At 46.4% G+C, this 22834-nt stretch overlaps 1 protein-coding gene across 2 annotated transcripts in view; it reads left to right on the forward strand.

The window, feature by feature from the left end:
* The first annotated feature begins 333 nt into the window (after positions 1-333).
* arhgap21a (Rho GTPase activating protein 21a) overlaps positions 334-22834 on the forward strand; it is a 67001-nt gene continuing 44500 nt past the window's right edge. For both annotated transcript variants that reach the window (XM_079292561.1, XM_079292562.1), the window contains exon 1: positions 334-462. In XM_079292561.1, coding sequence (XP_079148687.1) covers positions 385-462 — 78 coding nt within the window. In that variant the 5' untranslated portion in view covers positions 334-384. The remainder of the gene's footprint in view (positions 463-22834) is intronic.

The following is a 22834-nucleotide window of genomic DNA, read 5'->3' on the forward strand; positions in this document are numbered from 1 at the left end:
GGCCGTAGTATTATAAAGAAAATGCCTTTCAGGTTATCTTCTTCTCTTGTACTTCATGTAGCTGTTACTCGGCTACACGTCGCTGAATGGGCTCATTCGTCTGGGTTAGAATCTGGGAAATAGCTGTTGTGTTTGGCACTGTGTCCTGCGTGGGACAGTGTGCCAAAGAGTCTCTCCCTGGGCTGCATTTTCACCAACTTGTGTTCTTTGTGTTTTAGATTCCTGCCACTGATGGACACGAAGAAGGAGGACGGCGTGGATCGGGATCTTTTTTTTTTTTTTTCCTCTTCCCCCTTTTCTTTTAGTTTAGTTTTTTTGGCTTCGTCCTCCTCACCTCAATGTGGTCTCTAAAGGACTTCTTCCTCCTCTGCGGTTCGAAATGAAATGATGGCAGCACGTTGGAGTGATTCACCGCAGGACAGTGGAGCGAGTAAACACACAGCCGTGACTCTGTCTTGCGAGGTAAGACTTTCGCATAGAGATGAGGCTGTCACTCCTCACTGTCTGTTTCTAAGTGCACGCCTGCACAGCTCTGTTGTGGTGGCTTTTCATCTGTAGCCACCATGGTGCATTCACAGTCTCTGTGAATACATATCCAGTAAGTAGACCGTGTGTGGCGGAGGGGAACTATAATCCTGAAATAGTTTGCATTTTTGCCAGATTTCTCTTGCAACAGCTATTTTCTGACACAATAGAGACTTTACACGACTTGACGAGATATGACTGTCACCAGGCTACACGTGAGGCGTCCACGATAACCATCAGACCCCATGGCGACTGTGACTCCATCAGCTCGGCTTCAACGGTGTCCTCGCTCTGGTAAAAGTCGTGACGCGCCGCCAGAAGTTCTCAAAGTGTGTCTGCAGCAGAAACAGAGCCGAGTGTGAGCTAAGTGTTTGCAGCACATGGCGTCTGCCAGCGCTCGGGGGTGACCGAGTTCCTTTCTCGAGCTTGACAACTGTTTACAGTGCACAAAGAAGAGTTTCATACTTTGCAGCGCTAATCTTTTGCAGGGTCTTCTGTGGGTCCGCATGCCAAAGCGCTGACAAATGGTGCATTGTGGAGCTCATCCTTTCCCCTCTGATGAGCGGTAGCTTCAGTGGTTACATAATCATCATCATAGCCCAGCCAGGCTTGATGCATGCGGTAACGGCATTGCGGCGGCGGCATGCCTCTTGGATTAATCCATCATCAGAAAATAACAACGGTGCTCTCTGTGTGCGGCAGTAATCCTCTTACTGTGTCAGAACTAGCCCAGGATGGACGCCATAAATCGTTGGGAATGTGGTAAAGCAGCAACCTCACGGTGCTGGAGTGTTTAGATACGGTAGATGGAGCACGGGGCGCTGATATTTGCTTTAAAAATGTCTTCATGAGAAGTTTGAGATGGAGCGTCGGAAGTGTTAACGGCACAATCTCGGGAGTGAGAAGTTCAAAGAACAACTTTGTTTCTTCTCTGCTGGCTGCTTCTGCGGTGCGGTTGTTCCTCACATCCGTCTCTCTGAGATCTAATGAATATTCCCGTATCATTGCTTAGCTCTCCCTCGCTGAGGGAAACCGCCACATCCTACTGAACCTCCAGCTGTTGAGCAGAAGCATCAAAGCAACACATGAATTACATCTCATCACAAGCTGTGACTGGAGTTGTGGACCCTTTCAGCTGAACTCACAGATGGAGCCTGATTTTTAAAGATTTTCTAGGAGGGCTGTTTCGCTTTATTTATTTATTTTAATGATGGGCACGAGCTGAGTATGCTTCGTGCATAAGGACGGCAGAATAAAAAAAATGAAACAGGACTTTGCAGGTGCACGGTTGCCCACTGAATCTCCTGAAAGTTGATTCCATCAGTTTCCTAATAACCTGAGGACCAGAAGCCGTGCAGAAGATGTGAGTCACCTGTGAGTCAGTACCGCTGCTCATCCTGATGCTTTGCAGCCCGGGGGCTTGACAGACGCATCACGTCAGCTGTTTTTTATTTATTTCTGAATCTACCCGATGCCTCCTACTACACAAACACAATTCTCATCCAACTTTCAAGCTCCAGTGCTTGTGAACGGTTTCTCTCCTCCGTGGGGTCTAATGGGAGTAGAAACCTCCCCTCCAAACCCCTCCCGCCGCCGCCGCATCATCTCGGCTCGCTAATGAGGGAGATTGCGAGGGGTGTTTTTCTCCCCCAACACACACACACACACACACACACACACACACACCACCCTGCTACCGCCTAAACGACGGTAGCAAAGCCGGGGTAATTTAGGCACAGCTGCCCCGATCATTAGGGGAGAAACGGCCCACGTGTGCAGCGTCTGCGTCTCTCTTGGCCTCATTCACGTTCCCAACCTCGGCGGACCTGCTGTCACTCTGACACCCACAGCAGTGAGCAGCTGAGGCTCAGCTCTGTACACCGCAGAGAGAGAAGACGACAAAGTGATGGACGGAGTTACTCCTCTTCTCTTTCTTCATTGTTGATTCATCTGATGATTGTTTTTTCTCCGTGAAGTGTTGGATAATAGAGAAAGTTGTGTGGTTGGCTTCATGGCTGCTTATGATTGTTTAGATTTCATGAGACACCTGCTCCTTTGTCGAGGTCTCTCCGCTGCTGTTTACTATTAAAACAGGATGTTAGCTGTTGGGAAATAATGCAAGGTAAATAAATAGTCCATTAGTCAATGGAGAGGAAATCAATCCACAGCTTATTTTGATCATCGGTTCATCGTTTAAGTAAAAATGAAAAAGCAAGATGACGATTTGCTGTTTTATTTCATCGTGAAGTGAATATCTTTGGATTTGTGGACTGCTGGTCGGACAAACCCGAGACATTTGGCAGACCAGACCAAATGTCAATCAGCAAAACTTGTAATAGTGTCGCCTTGAAAAGAAGAAGCGGATAAAGCCAACGTGAGCGCTAAAGAAAAAACGAACACGGCGGGGAAACGTTCCCCGGCGTACTGATGGCTTCCCTCACTCACGTCGGGCAGATGAGACCGGTGCTGTGAGTGGTGCTGATGCTTCGCTCTAAATATCTATAAATAAAGCCCCTCCCAACGCCATCAACCCCCGCTCTTTATTCCTCCCCTCTCTCCCCCGTCCACATGCTAGTCTTTCACCCGTCCTCTATTCCCGCGTGTTTTTAGTGATGCTATATTTCACCCATGGAAAGATTAATGCCGGAGAGGGAAAAATGGAACCACTGTACTGGAATACCTCCGCTCTCTCCTGAAGGCTTAAAGCAGCGAGTGTGACGGGCGTTGGGTGGGGCGGAGTCATTCTAGGGGTCGGGGGAACGCGACAGTGGTCAGTCTGTGTGAGGTTTTTTCTTTCTTTCTGTGGAAACTAGAGAGACGTACATACACAGCTGGTAACAACTTCCAGTGCCACATCGCAGCCCGAATTAAGCTCACCGTGATCTCACTTTCTGAAAGTCTGATGCTTTATTTTAGTCATTGCAAAAGGGGGGGGGGGGGGGGAAATAAGAAGAGAGATTATAGTGTCTCCAGCAAGGAAGTGACCTCCACGTTTATCAGCGTTCAGAGCCGTTGCTGTTCATCAATCAGAGCGCCGACGCAGCGATTCACATTTGCATACATTTGAAAAGCAAATGTGTCTCGTGCAGCACATCAGGGTTCTTTCCCATTCGGCGACCTGGACGTGACCCGGCTTCTGTCTTAGCACGCACACACACACACACACACACACACACACACACACACACACACACACACACACACACGCAGAGTGCTTTGTGAATTACCAGGAGCTCACCATCTGAAGGGTTTCCTCTCGATCTGCCTCATAGTCACCGCCGTCAAACTGAAACCTGGAGCGTGTGCTTTGGCATCTCTTCTCGGAATTTGTTGCCATTTTTTCCCTGAAAAAGGAAAAAGGGGGAAATCTGTGCACGTGCTGCGTCACACTCGAGCGCAACTCTAAAATCGGTGTGCCGGGCGGGGCCCCCCCCCCCCCCCCCTTTATCTCGTTCCTCTTGTGGAGAGGTGACGTTGGTGCTCGGCATGGCTCCTCTGCATGTCATCCCTCAGTCTAGACGCTCTTATCCTGCTGGCCACGTGCGTGGATGGACGGATGGATGATTGATGGATGGATGGAAAAAAATGCCACCCTCTTTCTTTTTCTTCGAATCTTTTTTTTTTTTTTTTGTTCTCTCTTTTGCCCGATTGGCTCAAAATCCCAGCCTCTTCTGCCTGGATGCCCTCCGTCCCTCTGATACAGGGAGGGCAGAAAGAAGATGGTGAGATGTGGGGGGGGGGGGGGGGTTGCAAACGAAGGCAGACAGGCAGAACAGAACCAGTCTGATGCTCAGCGAGGCTGAGACGCGATCCATTACACATGCTCAAGGCATCTCCGGCAAAACACCCGCCCTCTATCAGGCTCCATCTCTGGCTCCGGGACACGACACACACTGGTGAGGAGCGTGTAGTTGATCTGTGTCGAGCTCATTTCTTTAAGGCGGTGTCATATTTTACATCCTACAGTCTTATATAGACTGCTGCAGCCGTGTAGTATTTTCACACAGGATGTCCACACAGCCCAAGTATATTTGAGTTTCTTTCAGTTTTTCTTTCATGACTCCTGGAAGCACTTTTACTTTATATTTTATATGTAAAACCGTGTGTGTGTGTGTGTGTGTGAGCTTGTATATGTTGTTAATCGGCCCGTATGTGACGGGGTGTTATCAGGACGTATCTTACCCCGCTGTGTTAGTACTTTGAGGTCTTGGCAGGGAACCACATTGCTTCCTGTCAGCGGTGGAAGTGAACAAGGGCCCTGATGAAGGACCGGATTCATGAATGGATGGCAGAGGAGCCGCTGTTTTCTCCAGCTTTGAATTTACAGCAAGTCGTCTATATGACAGTAAATATAATTCCCCCAAATTGACCACAACTGCTTAATTGTAGACCAGCAGTTATTGTTAGAGAACCCACCGGGTTTATGTCATCAACACGCTGTCAGTTAAAACTTTGAAAACATAATCCGACACAGATTTGGGGTTTTAAAATAGATAGATGAGGATTATTTTTAGTGCTAGCTGGACAAAGTATTTCGACAGGTAAGAAGAGTGCCACTTAAAACCAAGTTTCATTCCTAAAACCAACAATTGAGCAAAAACACCTTCGTTAAATGTGAGGATTTACTTCTATATCATTGAGAATTGTAATATGTTTGATGTAGGTTGGACAAAACAAGCACTTTGAAGACGTTACCTTGTATTCTGGAAACTTGTGTTCGGCATGTTAACTGTTCTCTGACTTTTTAAAGACCAGTTAAAAAGAAATGAATCAGCAGATGAATCAATAACGATAATAATCTTCAGTTAGAATCCCAGGTTGAATCGCTTTCACTCTTCACTGACCTGTTTGTGATGGCGAGTGGTCTTCATGAGTGTGTTTATTCCAACATGACATCATTGAGATTAAAGTGAAATGTTAAAGAAAAGCAATCGACGCATGTCCTCTTTTACACTCTGCACCGTTCTAGATTTAATAATCAGATTTCTGTTCAGCTGTTTTCATCTCGCTTTGCGGGCGGTTCGTTGAGGCAGATTTGTGAGATTCCCCCGGCCTGGATATTTAGTGAACAGCGCGTCACGCTTTGCACATCTTGGTTTTGCTCGCATTAGTCTCATCCCTCTGACTTCTTAAGCGTTTGTGAATGTTTTTGTTTGAAGCGTAAGATTTGCAAAACAGGGGACTTGGACGGCTTTGGCTTTGCCAAGAGAAACCTGGCGATCTGCAGACAGCGGGGCTGGTTCTGGTCTCTGGGAATTTGTCTTGGTCGCGTCTTAACATATTTTATCATCTAAGTGATGGATGTAAAAACAAGGTTTTGTTTGGGGGGTTTGTCCTGCTGTGCGATAACAGCCCCAACGTGCTTATTGTTTTACTTTCGGCCTGAGAATAAACACCGTTCAGTGAATCATTCCCACTGGGGGTCCGGCCTCCAACGTTAAGGGGAGCAGGGATGGGGGGGGGGGGTTAAAGATGCCAACTGGTCTGCTGATGGCGTGTTGGGAGGCCATGTCTGGACTTTCTGACCAGACTGTGTGCGTAGCCTCCTGACCTGACGGAGACTCTTGTGTCTGAATTATCACTGAAGTCGTCTTTGCTCGTCTTTTTTGTGATTGATCCATCGCTGATGGACAGTTTTTACATCAGATTTGGTGCACAAAAGGACTGAATGAATGAAGTGTCCAAAGGATGTGGAGCTTTTCCTGATCACTTTGTAATTGAGAGAAGAGGCTGGAGTGACACTTGGTTCTAAAGGGTTCTTATGAATATCTTAAACCCCACCTCAGGCTGCGTCTTTGATTCTAAGTGGTCGCTGCGTTTCTCTTGTGAAGTGAGCTTAGAGCGTCTCACTGATGTCGCAATCGCAACCATCTGGACGTCACGCAGCATCAAAGGCCGCTGAGGAACATAAACAATCCCAGACAACTATTTTGCTGGCATCCAGCAGTTTCATAATTCTCTCTTCGTGCATTTTCCTCCCTCAAAAGCGCGATTTCTTCGACATCCCGGCGCGACAGAAAGTCTTTAACTCAATGTTCATTTACTGCGCGGCGGTGGGGGCTGCGGCACTCCTCTGGCCTTTTGTCGGGGGGGGGGGGGGAGTCTTCTCTCTGCAAAGTAGGGTGAGGATTTATTTTTTTGCAGAGTAATGAAATAAATAACTCAGACGGGATGCGGTCCTGCATTGCCTGCAAAGTGCAGCATCAGGCAGGTTCGGACTAAGAGGCGGAGAGCTTCCTCTGTGTGTGTGTCACAGGATCACAACTTGACGTGTTGCGAGCCTTCGGTGTGCTTCCACTTCAACGAGAGACGGCGGTGGAAGACGAGTCCTCTGGAGAGGGAAAGAGTTGTGTCCTGCACTGCGGGCTCGATGATTTAGAGTGAGGCTTCTGCCGCTCCGATAGTCGGGCTGCCTCAGCCTGGTACGACTGCGGAGACGAGCACGGGGAGGCACGGCCGGCCGGGACGAGACACCGTCACAGGAATCAAAAAGAGAGAGGGGGGGGGGGTTATCAAAACCGCAGAGGCAGATGACAAGGAAGAAGTGCAGTCTGCTCCGTCGTCCTTTAGGCTTCTTCTCGTCCACCGGCCGGTCTGCATTCTCCTGCGCGGCGATAGACAGGTGGACTCGTCTGCTCCGTATTGCTGAGAAGACTTTGCTGCTGCATCCCTCTCTCAGGAAGGCTGTCTTTCTTTCTTTCTTTTTAAAATACATGTATAAGATAATCCCCGGAGTACCTCGCAGCGGGATGCATCATTAGCATACCGCTAATGATGCGCGTCGGATAGGATGCCTGCTGAGTTCGTAGACGGGCCAGAGGATGCACCCTTTTGCCGGCTGCTGAGGATCCTCCCTCCCGCCTCCTCGCCTCCTCGCCTCCTCCTCCTCGTCAAGGCGGCATCGAGGAGCGCCGCTGCGAGCAGCAGGGCGCCGCCGGGGACGGCTGGGTTCGGTACACGCCGCTGAGGGGAAGCTTTTTATTCCATCTGTGAAACGTAAAATGGCTCATCTTAAAGTTCTCGACTGTATGATTAACAACAACTGGAGTCTGATCTGTGATCTGTACTGCGCCTGGAGCGATCAGGTCAGTTTCTCTTCATGTTGAGAGCATTTGACTTATTATTATTATTTTAAAGCATTTCTCTTGATGGTGACGGTAGAGCTCGACATGAAACTTTTGGAGAGGGATGAGAGGGTTGACATGCAACTGCAGCAGGTTTTTTTCTTGGTCACCCGTCCTCACCCTTTTTTTTTTTACGCCTTCCTCTCGGCCCCACATTACTCTCTGGAGTTCTCCAGGAAATCTCGCGTATTAATAGACCAGAATTCATTCAGTGGTGCAACGAGGAACCGGAGCCTCTGGAGCGCCTGGCATGCTGACCTCCGGGTGTCCCCAGACAAGAGTGCCTCGTGCAGCGTCGGGTGGCTCCAGACTAAACTTTGATTTTTAGGAAAATCAATCTCATGAAGTAGTTTAACAAGTGACTTGAAGCTCAACTTCTCTCGGCTCGGCAGGATTTGTTTTGTCGGAAACGGCTTCATTCGGAGATGCGGCAGTCTTTTGGAATCAAAATATCTTGCAACAAGTGTAACTACGTTGAAATGATTCCTACGATTGGACGATCGGGAAGCGCAGTCTTAACTTAAAGGCCAGTGGAAGATGTTCACTGTTCAGAGAATGACGTGTTTTCCTGCGACTCTGATCGTATGAATGTGGACGTTCTCTCCGTCATACAGCGCTCTTTGTCTTTGTCATCCTGTATGTGTCCATTTGTCCCTATGCGCTCAGAAGTCAACTTGGCACCCTTACTAACACTTCATATCTCACACACATGGCCTTTCTGCTTTTTCACTCGAGACTCTTACAGACGGCTGATTGTTTCTTTCCCCGGTTTCATCTGGTCACGGAATGCCCGATGTGGGGAGTAAAGAAGTCTTGCCGTGTCAAGCGTCTCTCCCGGCCCCGTCCCCCTAATTTAATTTTAGCAGCTCTGAAGATTGTTCGCGTCCCGGGCCGAACTGATAGGCCTCTGTTTTCCAGAGAGCCTCTGCTGTCCGAGCCGCTGAAAACGGCCTTTGTGCGCCAGCAGCGATGGCACAGAGGAAGCCTCATGAAATATTTACAGGCCGACACCTGGTGTGAGACGGAGACGGAGGAGCCGGGGAAGCAACAACACCGTCACCAACAACAGCAAGGCCTCAGTGTGCTGGACGGTTTAGCGTCTGATCTTTAGCTTTCTCATGAACATCATCATCTATGTACAGGAGGTCTCAGTGGAACAAAGTATGACAAACCATCACAAAACTATTCAGAGCTACTCAGTTAGTAGTCCATCATTATTTCTATCGATTCATCATTTTGGTTGTTTTATAAAAGGAAACCAAGCCAAGCTCTCTCTGCCGCAAAAGGCCTTTTCACACCGACGGCGTTTTCTGTTTGTGTGATTAATTCACACTTCAACACGCTAATATATTTCAAGCTGTTTTTGTCATTAGAAGCTTCTGAGCGTTCTCGCTGTGAATAAAGACGTCGACCAATCAAGTTGTTCAGAACGGGTTGAGTCGCTCCTATTCATGAAACGGCATCATGGAGGCTCTGTAGTCTGAACCAACGCGGCAACTTTATTATTCCTTTCAACCTTGACAAAGGCAGCACAGACTAGACACACTCCTTCTGTTTTTACCTTTCACAATAAAAGCCCAAGACGGAAGACATTCACACTTCCTTTATTCATCTCGCCTCAACTTCTAAAATGAGCTGCTGCTTTCTCTTCTTTGCCGTACTTTGTTGTAAATTGAATAACTTTAGGTTCCGAGCTTCTGATTTTCAGAGCTCTTTGACACCGAATATTAATCGAAAGTGTAAATAATTGTTTGGTTGCAGCGTTAAAACCAATATTATTACAACAAAGGTTGTATCATTCAAGAGGTGTAAACTATATCTCATGCAGATTTTTGACCAATACATCTCCTGCTACCAATGCCCCCAGGTGATGGCACCATGATTACTGCAGGAGGACGTCCTTCATCAGTCCACCCCTGGTTGTGTCCGGGTGTCCCCACCATGTCTGGAGGAATAGTTGTAACATTAAACAGGAGAGTCTACGTGTCGGAGGGTGCACTGTCGTGACCCCGTCCTGTCAAAAACCTCAAAGAACAACCGGGATTAATAATTCATAGATGAGGAAACCAATTATACAGGGCTGTGCTCGCATCGGGGTGGGGGGGGGGGACCCCGGGGACCCTAATTGGCCCACCTGCTCTCTGTCTCTGAAGGGCCGGGCTGAGGTGGCTGGCTGGATGTGTGTGTGTGTGTGTGTCTTTGTCCACCTCAGCTGACATCCCTGTAGTGATGGACCACACCCACATCACCATGTGACTCTCAATGCTGCTTTTGGACTAATAGACAATTACAAGGCAAGCTAGAACCCCCCCCCCCCCCCCCATCCCTATGTAGTGACATACATAGGGATTGTTTTTATAATATTAAGTTGAATAGCTTTCACTGTTTTCGACTTTTCGAGTTTTGATTTCACTATCGAAGAATCAATGAATGGATTATTGTAAACTAATGTGTGGGTTGATCAATAATGAAACTAATCATTAGTTGCTGTTGTAATTGATCCATCAATACACTTCCAGAAAATTGTAAAAAAAAAAAGCCGACCTACTCGACAACCCCAAAACCCAAAGACATTCATCAATTATCAATCCATCTACTAACAAGCTACCCGCTGGACTGAACGTTTATAATATAAACATCCACTACAATGTATGTTATTATGAATTAATAGTACTTGTAATACAAGAAGCGAAACTCTTCAATTCGGTTTGTTGGAAACGAGACTAGAGCTAAAATAATTACGAGATAAATCAAAAGACGGAGATTTATTATGTAACAAGCGATGAATCATGAAATCCTTTTAAAGGTCTGGAAAATATCGTGTATTCTTTCTGACATTCGACTGAAAATCTGTAGATTTTTATCAGAGAAAATAAGCTTCAAATGCATGTTAAATCATTTGTTTGCAGCCCTAAGCCGAAGTAAACGAGCACAGTGAACACACCATCCACTCGAGTAGAACTGCACCTCTGGGCTCGCTGTCCTCGGGCAGCAGGCGGTGATTTGGGCCTCTGATGTGCATCCGCCTGTCTGTCCCTCTCTGTCCTCTCTCCTTCCATCTCCAGTTCTCCTTTTGTGGAGAGGAATTCCAGGCTGTTGGCCCGCACAATCGCCCGGCCATTAGCATATGAAAGCTGCAGAGGGACGGGGAAAAAGGGAGCGGAACGGGGAGTCATAAAACTTCCAAATCAGTCCCGAGCACACTGCTCCTAATCTGCCTCATGGTGGCACATGTGCCGATATTCTTCTCTCAGTTTTATTCATGGTCGTTGTCCTGCGTTGAACTGCTCCTCCTGGCAGTTAGCAGCTCGTCAGTAATAACTGACAAGCTTAACTTTTCAGCCCCTCCGGCAACAACACTCGTCCTCAACCCCAGATGTGACATCAGCCTGCTCCTTGACTCTCCTCTCAGGCATAAAATCAATCTGAAGGATTCGCCTCGCTCGCCTGAGATCTTAATGTCGTCCCAGATGAGGCCGCGTGGCATTGTAAGGTGGATTAATGCGAGAGGTGCTGAGTGTATTTGACAATGACGGGTGTTTGCTGGCTGTTATTTTCACTGCATTGCTTTCATCGTTTGGTTAGTAGTTGGACTGAACCGGTTGTTCTGAGTCTCAGCAGTTAACACCTCCACACACACACGGTTCTTTCTGTATTCATTGCAGTGAAGCCTCTAGAGCAGGGGTGTCAAACATACGGCCCGCGGGCCGCATCCGGCCCGCCACGTCATTTTATGTGGCCCGCGAATCCGCCAGCAAAAAAATAAATAAATTATTTTTATTATTATTTTTTTTTTTACAAAAATTAAAAGTTAGATGTGAAAATAAAAATATCCCCATGGTCGAAATTATGAGATAGAAAGTCGAAGTGATGAGATAGCATGTTGTCTGTGTGCCGACATTAAAACGATCACAACAGGTGGACAGGAGATGCAACAACCCATAAAGAGGATTTACAACAAGTGATCGTGTCTTTCTCAACATGCGTACTTCTCTGCACTTGTAAACTCGTGGACTTGTGAAACGTCATCAGTCTCAGCCCAAGTACTGTTCCAATTCAAAGTTCACATCGAGCGGAGATGTTTGAGTATAAAAAAACTTTGAGTTGAGCCATTCGCGCCGCCGGTCTCACCGGGGGCTATTTGTGTTCATTCGCACTGGACGCGTCGGAGAGGGGGCGGGGCTTATCGCCCTGAAAGCCGTTCAACTGTCCGCCATTAACCATGGAAAAAATAACCTCTATTTCTGCTTAGTACGTGTTGTGGAAGTCACAGATATCCCGGGAAACTAAACTAAATATGTTAGGAGTGGTTACATTTACAACCGGCCCTTTGAGGGCGACCGTGATGCTGATGTGGCCCCAGAGTGAAAATGAGTTTGACACCCCTGTTCTAGAGCATTTGTTGATGTCATGTTTGTTCCGAATGGTGGTCACATGACTACACTTGGTCACATGACTTCTCCAGACTAAAAAACCTGCAAAATAGAATTACAAAAAGGGATAGGCTACAGAAAATATATTGTATTAATAAAAGGTTTGTCTTCCTCTATAATCTTCCTCTACTCAAACTGACAAAGTTTTACTTTTCAAACTTAATTACAACACTGCAGGCCATCGCTCTCTCTCTCTCTCACATACACACACATCAAATTTGCTTCAAAATGAACACTTACAAATCAAAGTTTACTAGATTCTGGGGCAATACATTTGGTCAACACACATCTCTCACTCGTAGCTCTGGTGACTGGAAGTCCCTGTCATACTGGAGAGTATTTATTTGTGAACTTCACAATAGTTGTGCAGAACAAAATAAGCATTGATAAGAAAAGGAAAGTCCTCCTTTTTGTGTCCTACACCCTCCTCAAAGCCGCAAACCGTGACTTGAAACGTCCGCTCATTGTATATATTTGTGGATTATTTTGTCCAGTCTTTATTTTTTAAAGGAAACACTGAATAAATCATCTCATCCATCATTTACTCTCGTCATCTATTGTTGTTTAAAAAAAATTACCATTTCAAAAAATTGTTACAGGCTAATTGAAATCTAACTCTGCTCTAATAAAAGTAATTGTTTTATACATACAGTATATGTATGCAAAATTGTTAATTGTGATGCACCAGCTGGTATTTTGCTGGTGATTGAAATCAGGACAGTTTAAAGTATGGTCCTGGATGTGTTGACAGCATTGACGTTAACTTAAGGAAGGAAATTAAGAAGCTGGTAGTGCAAAATTGAGTTTTCATGTGATTTGATAGTCATGGTATTGTGAAGGACTTCTTTGGGAACAAAGAGATTCATTTTTTATTAATAATAGCAGAAGAAATATCTAAGTTGTAAAAGTAATAATAAAGATAGAACAGATTGATAAAACTAAATAAAGTATCACGGAATATTTGTACAAAAGTACAAAATATGAAGACTTGTAAACGCTGTAGCTGTTTGAGTTAGGGCGACATAAAGCGTAATGGTACTTTAAGATCACTTTCAAAAGCCGCACTTAAACATAACTCAGGATAATCAAATACTGCCAACTGAGAGCAGATAAAGGCTGAAGGAGCCTTTTCTCTTAACTTTATAGTTTGCATAGAGTTTGCATGTGAAGTCTTCCATCATTTAAATCCTGCAATATTTCATATTTGACCTCTTAAAAATTACAAAATTTGCGCAATGTTAATTATTTAATCGAAAATGTTTTCATAACACAAATGCAAATGTGATTTTGTACATTCAAGCACATGAACATGATAAATCATTTGTAAAATGTGACACTTTTAATGAGCGCAACAGCAAGAAAGCACATGACAAAATGAACAGTAATAATATTAAATATAATAGCACACAAAGTTATTTTGGCAGCAGTTTCAAATTTCCTTTTGTTAGACTGCTGAAGTCATGAAGGATGCCCACCTTCACGTGTGACCAGCAGATCACCACAGAGCGTATACAGTGAATAGTGAAATACACAATACACCTTTGACTTCATCCTTGAAGTTTTTGTTTTTATTAGTTCGTCTATCAACTTCTGACGAGACGACTATCGCCGAGCACGCAGTCCCACAGCCGACCTCTGCACCACAACTGCACACAAGACAGGGTTGAGTGTGTGTGTGTGAGTGTGTGTGTGTGTGTGTGTGTGTGTGCGTGTGTGTGTGTTATTGATACCAGCATGTGTTTGCATGGCTCCTGCTTGGTGAATACAGGGCAAGTGCACAAATGTGGGTCACCCAAGCACACCTAAACAACACGAACAAACGTGGAGTAAGGATACAAAACCTGGTTTTAATGACCTGAGAAGAGAGCAGGAGTTTTGTTTTGAAACAAAATTTTGAACTGAGCCATGTTGGTTTTTAAAAAGCTGACTTTTCAAAATGAAACGGATTAATTTTCTTTCTTCAGGTCAAACGCGCCATAGAGCGTTTGAAAGACTAAATTAAATTGAAATAAAGCAAAATATCTGATAAAAAAAGTAAACAACACTAACTAACAGTTCTTTGCACTACAGGCGCAATTTGATCAGTGGTCAAAAGGTTCTGAAAAGTACCAATTCCAATTATTAGGTACTGCAAAATTTGAAAGATTTAGGAAAAATAATCCATGGTTTTCTCTGACAAATGTTTTTTTCACATTATGTAAGATTCTGTACTTGTTTTCACATCCACTGCAACACATTTCAGGGATAAGTTTTATATAACCTAGTCATATGAATGCAAAATAAATGGCAGTGTTGATGAATATGAATATGTCATGAATATGATGAATATGTCAATGTATAATGTTTGAACCGCTCTTAGTCTGGGCTCTCCCCTGAGACCTGTTTGCCTTGGGAGACCCTACCAGGGTCCCCGGACAACATATAGCTCCCAGGATCACTGAGCCACGCAAACTCCTCCACCACGTTAAGGTGGCGATTCACGGAGGAGTATCAGTGTGTGCCTATGTGTGTGTCTGTGTGTGTGTGTGTGTGCGGGGGGGAGGGGGGGATAGGGTAGAAGTATGTGTGTGTGTGTGTGTGTAGATAGGGTAGAAGTGTGTGTGTGTGTGTGTGTGTGTGTGTGTGTGTAGACAGGATAGAAGTGGGGATAGGATAGAAGTGGGGATGGGTGAAGAGAAGAGAAAGGATGTTGCTTCTCTCTTTTCTACTTCCTCTCCTTCTCTCTCTTCTCCATCAATTTCTTTTCTTTCTTTTGCCTTTTCACTTCCTCCTTTTCTCTTTCCTCATTGTCCTTCTTCTCCTTCTTCTGTCTTTTCAATTCCTCCTTTTCTCTCTTCTTGTTCTCTTCCATCTCTTTCTTCTCCCTCTTCTCCTCCTCCTTCCTCTCCTTCTTCAGCGTATTTTCCGCCTCCTTCCTCTCCTCCTTCAGCGTATTTTCCGCCTCCTTCCTGGCCTTCTTCTCCTCCTTCTTAATCTGCGCCTTCTCCTTGTCAGTTTGTTGGGCGAGCACTTGAAGCCTGAGGTTATCTACCTGGAGGTCAGCGTTTTCTCTCTGGAAGCTCTCCTCCTTTGCAGCAAGTTCGCTTCTCATCCGATCTTCCAGAGCCGTGAGTTTTATTTTCCACTCCGCCTCGCTCCGGATGAGCTCGCTGTCTTTCTGAGTAGCGTAGCTCTCCAGGTCCAGGATGGTCTGCTTCAGCTTCTTCTGCTCCTTTTCAAACTGCTCCTTCTCCTTGTCAGTTTGTTTGGTGAGCTCTCGAAGGCTGATGTTATGTTCCTGGAGGTCAGCGTTTTGCTGTGCCAGGTCCAGGATGGTCTGCTTCAGCAAGTTCTGTTCCTCAGTTTCGAATTTTGCCGCCATGGCCATCATCTCGTTGTTCTCTTTCAAGGACTTTACAACCTGGTTGAACTCGGCATTCTCGTTCTGCTTTTCAAGCAGTCTTTGATTAAGAGAAAGGATAATTTCGTCCTTCTTCTTCTCTGTGACCACCTTTTCTTTTTTTCTAAGCTCTAGCTCTGACTTGAAAGCATCGATTATTTGCTTTTTCTCACGGTTCCAAATGCGCTCTTCTGAGGCCATCCGCTTCTTCACGGCAAGAATTTCTGATTTCTTAACCCTGATTATTTCCAGTTTCTCATTGTCCCAAGTGAGCTCTTTGCTGGCCATCTGCTTCTTCATGTCAACAATTTCTGCTGCCTGCCTTTCACAGAGAACCCTGATTCTTTTCTGTTCCTCACGGTCCAAAATTAGCTCTTTGGCGGCCATTTTCTCCTTCAAGGCAACACTTGTTGATGCCTGCTCGTTGTCTGTCTTTTGAAAGTCCATTTTGGCTGTTCTCAAGTCCTGTATTTTTTCACAATGGTAATGCGCTATTGTTGCTTGAGTGCTACTTTGAGTATGTCTCTCTGATGGATGTCAAATGATAACTAAGTTTCCCAGAGGATTTGAGGTACCTATAGCAACTTCATCAAAGGCGGTTAAAGAATTCCGTGACATCACTAAACATGACATCATCGAAGTGTCATCCTAGAACCTTATTCTAGAACATTCTAGAATGTTATTGACATTTTAGAATGTTATTGACATTCTAGAGCAGGGGTGTCAAACATACGGCCCGCGGGCCGCATCCGGCCCGCCACGTCATTTTATGTGGCCCGCGAATCCGCCAGCAAAAAAAAAAAAAAAAAAAAAAAAAATTATTTTTATTATTATTTTTTTTTTTACAAAAATTAAAAGTTAGATGTGAAAATAAAAATATCCCCATGGTCGAAATTATGAGATAGAAAGTCGAAGTGATGAGATAGCATGTTGTCTGTGTGCCGACATTAAAACGATCACAACAGGTGGACAGGAGATGCAACAACCCATAAAGAGGATTTACAACAAGTGATCGTGTCTTTCTCAACATGCGTACTTCTCTGCACTTGTAAACTCGTGGACTTGTGAAACGTCATCAGTCTCAGCCCAAGTACTGTTCCAATTCAAAGTTCACATCGAGCGGAGATGTTTGAGTATAAAAAAACTTTGAGTTGAGCCATTCGCGCCGCCGGTCTCACCGGGGGCTATTTGTGTTCATTCGCACTGGACGCGTCGGAGAGGGGGCGGGGCTTATCGCCCTGAAAGCCGTTCAACTGTCCGCCATTAACCATGGAAAAAATAACCTCTATTTCTGCTTAGTACGTGTTGTGGAAGTCACAGATATCCCGGGAAACTAAACTAAATATGTTAGGAGTGGTTACATTTACAACCGGCCCTTTGAGGGCGACCGTGATGCTGATGTGGCCCCAGAGTGAAAATGAGTTTGACACCCCTGCTCTAGAGGGAAAGATGCAGACCGTGTGTGTGTGTGTGTGTGTGTGTGTGTGTGTGTGTGAGAGAGTCCGGCTGCAGCGAGGCATTAAACTATGAAGTAATGCCTCCCGCTGAGACCGGTTAATGTTTACACACAGAGGGCAGATTCTGACACCACTAAGCATTTTGATGCAATCAGCTGTTTTTGGAGGCGCACGATTGGATTTAGTTCATTTGTACTTCAAGCAGCTGTTATGAGTGTGGGGCTTCAATAGACATGTTAATAAACGTGTTCATTTATGTGATGTTTGGAGTTTATTGGGACAAAAGTGTCCCGATAATTGACAGAATGCACTCAACTTTAAAAATAGGTCACATTTGATGCCACTATTGCTGCGTCATTGTCCCCCCACACAGCTGCAGACTTCGGGACGGTCTTCGCTCACGTTGTCGGGGCTTTTTCCTCGCTCGTGCTCGTAAACCGTAGTCCTCAGCAGTTTGGCTGCAGCCTGCACACAGACACACAATCCCCGACGACACGCGAGCTCCGTGCTGCAGTGAACGTACAGGGATGCTGGTTGTAAAGGTCCGTCTGTGCATGGCGGGGTTACAGAAGACAAGCTGGAGAACAGTGTGTCCCTGCAGGCTTAGATCAAGACACACCTCGTCCTTAGAGTGGATGGCACATAAAGACGCCATTCTTTTGAGAGAGAGAGAGAGAGAGAGAGAGAGAGAGAGAGAGAGAGAGAGAGAGAGAGAGAGAGAGAGAGAGAGAGAGAGAGAGAGAGAGAGAGAGAGAGAGAGAGAGAGAGAGAGAGAGAGAGAGAGAGAGAGAGAGAGAGAGAGAGGGGACAGCGGAGGATGTCAATAAGAAGTAGCTGGATGCTGCCCGGGTCTCCTTTGCCCGGGATGATGATGAGAGTGTGTGTTGGAAAAGATGCAGCTCTCTTTGGTGCAATGCAGACAGGGCTGGGAGGAGCCATTGTCCAGTGGGCGGAGCTTCGTCTGCACGCAGGAGAGCGTGTGTGGGATGTTTGAGAAGCTGTTGTTCTGTTTTCATCTATAAGTGCTTACACATTTTTGCCCAGCGACACTCCTGAGCCCTGATTTGACAAATCAACGGTGATGAATCTCCATCTGACGGTGTCACAGGAGAGCTCACCAGAGGAAGATGGTGCCAAATTCGCTTTCTCTGCAAATCTGAATACCTCGCCGCCCGCTCTAGAAAGAAGCGATTTCGTTGCCATTGTCTGTCTGTACAACACAAATGACATCCATCTGTTTCTCCCTCGCTGTGTTTTTAAAGGGGCCTCAGCGTGCATGCCAGAGACACCGGCTCACTCCGTTGACTGTTTACTGTGGTGACGGAGAATGCAGCGGACACTCCCTCTGCTCTCTGTTAAATGGGACGCCGAGGATGATTAGAAAAGCAGTCCGATGAAAGGCAGAGAAAAGAAAGAGGGCCGCGCCGCGGGAAAGAGATGCTGGAGTTGTGGGTTTAAAGTGCTGTGAGGTGGACGGTAAATACAGGACAATGGGGAAAGAGGAAGAGATGAGGAGAGCGAGGTTTTTTTTTTATTGTTTCCAGCTGGGCCTGGGTGTGGTCATCATGGACGGGAGACCTGCTGTGTTCAGTTCTGCTCAGTCCTCCCCTCACAGTCTCCACACCCATCTGCCAAATGGCTCCTCTCGTGCGTTGTTTTGTGTCTGCATATGCTGCAGCACGTGCTCCATTTAAGTGGGATTTAATTGTGTTGTGCCATGTTGTTATTTCGCCTTGAAATATCGACATTTTGGGGATTTCTGTGCAAACTGGAGCGCTGCGGGAATCGAACCGTTTCCACTGCAGGATGATTTATTGAAATGGTTGGAAACCCAGCAAGTGGAATATGAGTCTCCAGGCCGTAAATCTAATTGTCATTTTGTATTGTTTGCTGTGACTACCATCAGGTTTTGACATGTTTTATTCTCTGTTGAGGGTCAGCTGAGGTGGTGCCAGCGGTATAACTTAGTCAGCACTTCCTGTCCAGGCTGGCATGCACCCACATAGTCAGCAGGGTCTTCTCTTTCTGGGACTGGGAGACATCTTTTTTGTCATTTTGCATACGAGAGAATCACATAACCGTTTCCCTGAAAAGCAACAAACGCATGCAAATGAATCGGCCCTTAAAGTTACATTGTTAAGGAGACATTCCCTGTTATTGTGTTGCGCCACAGTTTGAATATGATTCAACATGGTGTGTATGGAAAAAGCAACAAATACGTCCAGAACAGCTAAACATCCGAACAGTTACGGGAAGAAAACCGGCTGCCAGATGCACTTTGAAAAGGCTCCATTAGTGAAAACGCCAGTTAACAAGGATTGAATTTGCTTATATTAACCAAACCAAATTATGAAGCAAGGATCTAATTACATGACGCTACACTTCAAACTTTGGCGATCCCATTGATGGATCGAGTGTGACAAAGAGAGGTGACTCGGTCGGTTTAATTTCCCTCCTGCAGGATTTAGTTTGGACACGAATGAGAGATAATGAAAGCGTCGCTGACAGACGTGTAGCCACGGCGCTTATAAAAAGGCCGCTTTTCAAAACCAAAGTTTGTAGCCCTTCACCACACAATCTCCCGCTGGCAGCCTTTTGGTGCAGTCCTCCGTCCGTGTGGTTTTTTCCTCCTCTCTCATCGCTCCATTATTCAATTAAGCAGTAAAACACATGTTAAGCCGAACATTAACCGCACGGACGATCCCCCGTTGGGACGAGAGCTCTTGTATCACGCTCCATCGGCAGCGAAGAGACTCCCAGCCTGGTTTTCATTTGGACAAAGGTGATGCCGCACGTCGGGTGCACCTTGTAAATACCTTCTGGTTCGGAGGGTGAGACTGCGGAGAGCCGGGTTGCCAGGTGTGGGAGCGGATGAGGTGCCAATAGGTGCGCTGAAGAGCCAAGAAAGAGACATTTTAGCCTGAGCGAAGGAGACATTTGGTTTCTACTAGTTGTGATTACTGCAGAAGTTAATGGCAACAATGCTAAACGCTGTCTGTATTCGCCTTTGTGTGTGTGTGTGTGTGTGTGTGTGTTTGTGTACGGAGGCTAATGGGGTCAAGGAGCAGCATCTAGAGCAGTGATTCAGGTGCAGAGATGCTCCAGCCATCCCATCAGTCCCAGTGGGGGCATCCATCAACCGAGCTCCAGGCCCTATTTTCTCTTCTCTTCTCCGATTTGATTGATTGCTAATGACTGGCACGAATGGACACGTGGCTGATCTCTCTCACACACACACACACACACACACACACGAATGGGGTGCATGCAAACACATCGGCGGAGCAGAGTATTGCGTTTGTAGAAAGTCACACTCCTCTCACACACACTTATTCTGGGCCCTTTTCCACAGTCTCCACATTCCACTGGCCGTATCTCACCGAAAAGGCCCCAACTGCTTTTAATCAGTTGGGTCACGAGGCGCTCCAGATGGGCCTCAGCGTTGGGTGGGACGGCCGCGGACGACGTGGTGGAGGAGGAGGAGGGGGCTTGAGCTTGTAATAGTCAACATATTTGTGCCCCCTCTCCTCAGTCCTCAACATCTCCTCCCCTCGCGTCCTGTATTGCGTCACCCTCCTCAGAGACCCGCGCTGGACAGCTTGAGCTACGCTGCCGTATTCAGCGCGTGCATTTCTAAGCCTCCAACTTTTCCAGCGTTTCACCAGCTAACATTTTCCATCGTCAGACTGCATGCTCCGGGTGTTTCTGAAGAGAGCACTGTGTGCTTTTGGAGAGCGCCGGCCCAGGATATGCTTTTACAGTCTGAGGAAAGATGTCGGTCTACACTGCAGTTTTGTTTTCTTTACCCCGATATACAGAATGTCTCGTCTTGCCATGAAGGCCATGAGGCATAATATGTGCAGAATGTGCAGGAACTTCTTATTCCTGCTCTGCCTCGTCAACAGGAATGTCAAGTTACCAGGAATGTAGGAGTCAATACCAATACCGGTTAAGTCTTTTGAGTGAGTCTTTTGTTTGTATACCGTTAGTTTTTAACCTCCCCAATGCTGTAGGAAAACCAGCATTGTCGCATTGTTTAATTGCCACAAAAGCTGGTCTTTGTCAGTTTGAAGCCTCGTTGCTCTGATCCGCTCCGTGTTCAGTCTTTGCTTTGACAGTGTTTACGACCCGTTACCTGGATACCGTAGCACTAATCTCCCCCTTTCCTCTCTCTCGCCCCACTTACTGCCGAGGTCTCGCGTTACAGGGGCTGACGTCGCCTCGTTCCTCAGCGCAGGCCTGCTGAGGTTAATACTCACGGGGCGCTTCACCCCCTTAGGTGAAGGTTCGCAACACATCCGCGCTGCAGGAAACGCCTGGGATACTCTCACATACTCGTATACGCAGCACCGAGTTGTTCCTGAAAGCTCATCCCCAGCAGAGCGCTTCCTGTCCTCGTGTTGACAATGTGGTGTGGTGCCAAAATGTGACACCACCAGCTGCCCCATGATGCTTGACAGGCAGGCCGAGTTAGGACGAGAGAGAGAAGCAGATACAAGAACAAGACGGGGGGGACTTTCCAGTTTCGTGGGCAAAGAGCAAGCTTTAGTCATCTCAGGTTTTTACCTCTTTGGAGACCTCCTAAGAAAAATAACCGTCTCAGCAACTGCCCCGAAACGACACATGAAGTAACAAAGCCCTGCAGCAGAGGAATTGATTCTGATGGGAATCTGGTGACATTGTTGTAGAGCAGGGGTGTCAAACATACGGCCCGCGGGCCGGACCCGGCCCACCACGTCATTTTATGTGGCCCACGAATCCGCCAGCAAAAAAAAAATAATAATAATTTTTTTTTTTTTTTTTTTTACAAAAATTTAAAGTTAGATGTGAAAATAAAAATATCCCCATGGTCGAAATTATGAGATAGAAAGTCGAAGTGATGAGATGGCATGTTGTCTGTGTGCCGACATTAAAACTATCACAACAGGTGGACAGGAGATGCAACAGCCCATAAAGAGGATTTCCAACAAGTTTCTCAACATGCGTACTTCTCTGTACTGAAACGTCATCAGTCTCAGCCCAAGTACTGTTCCAATTCAAAGTTCACATCGAGCCAAGCACGGCCCTAATGCCCGGATGTGGCTCGCTCTGCCCATTTTACCCGGGATGCATCGGAGGTGACTTGTCTGTACTTGGGACAGCCAAATATCCCAGAATGCATTTTGCACCAGCAACAGGAAACAATGGCGGAGGAGAAATCACACAACTGGAAGTACGTGTTGTGGAAGTCACAGATATCCCGGGAAACTAAACTAACTATGTTAGGAGTACCGTAGTTACATTTACACCGTCTTACATTTACAACCGGCCCTTTGAGGGCGACCGTGATGCTGATGTGGCCCCAGAGTGAAAATGAGTTTGACACCCCTGTTGTAGAGCTTAAGTGTCCACATAGGGAAGAGGATGGAGGGGTTTAACACAGAGCTTGTGTCTCGAGGAAACATCGTTGCACGATTGTTTTCGAAAGAAATAGTCTTTTTAACCCAAACCATCATCTTTCCCTCACCAGGTCACTTAAAACCAAATAAACCTTTCTGCCTTTTGAAAGACACGGACAATTTATGTCACCCTGCAGACAGAGACGTCGGATCAGAACATGCCTCCACGTGTGGTTTGATTTGGTGGAAAAAGCAACTTTTTTTTCCCTTTTTGGTTGCAAACGTATCACCGACACGAGTGTTTTGCAGGCAGTTGGAGGCCCCATGCAGAGTGAGCGCCGCCACTATTCCTGGAGCAAGGTTTGCTCTGTTTAGCAGCTGATCTCGGCTCTCCTAAAAGGATTAGGGTGGCTGCACCTATAAGGTGGACGTCGGGCATCCCTCTGATGGTTGCTCCCGTAGCTTAAAGTCGTCTGTGGCCGTTACGGCTGCCAAGCGGCCCCGCACTCTCCGACTCGCTCGATTTGTCCTCCCCAGT

Source organism: Melanostigma gelatinosum (genome assembly GCF_949748355.1).
Source record: "Melanostigma gelatinosum genome assembly, chromosome: 20".
NCBI classification, from domain to species: Eukaryota; Metazoa; Chordata; class Actinopteri; order Perciformes; family Zoarcidae; genus Melanostigma; species Melanostigma gelatinosum.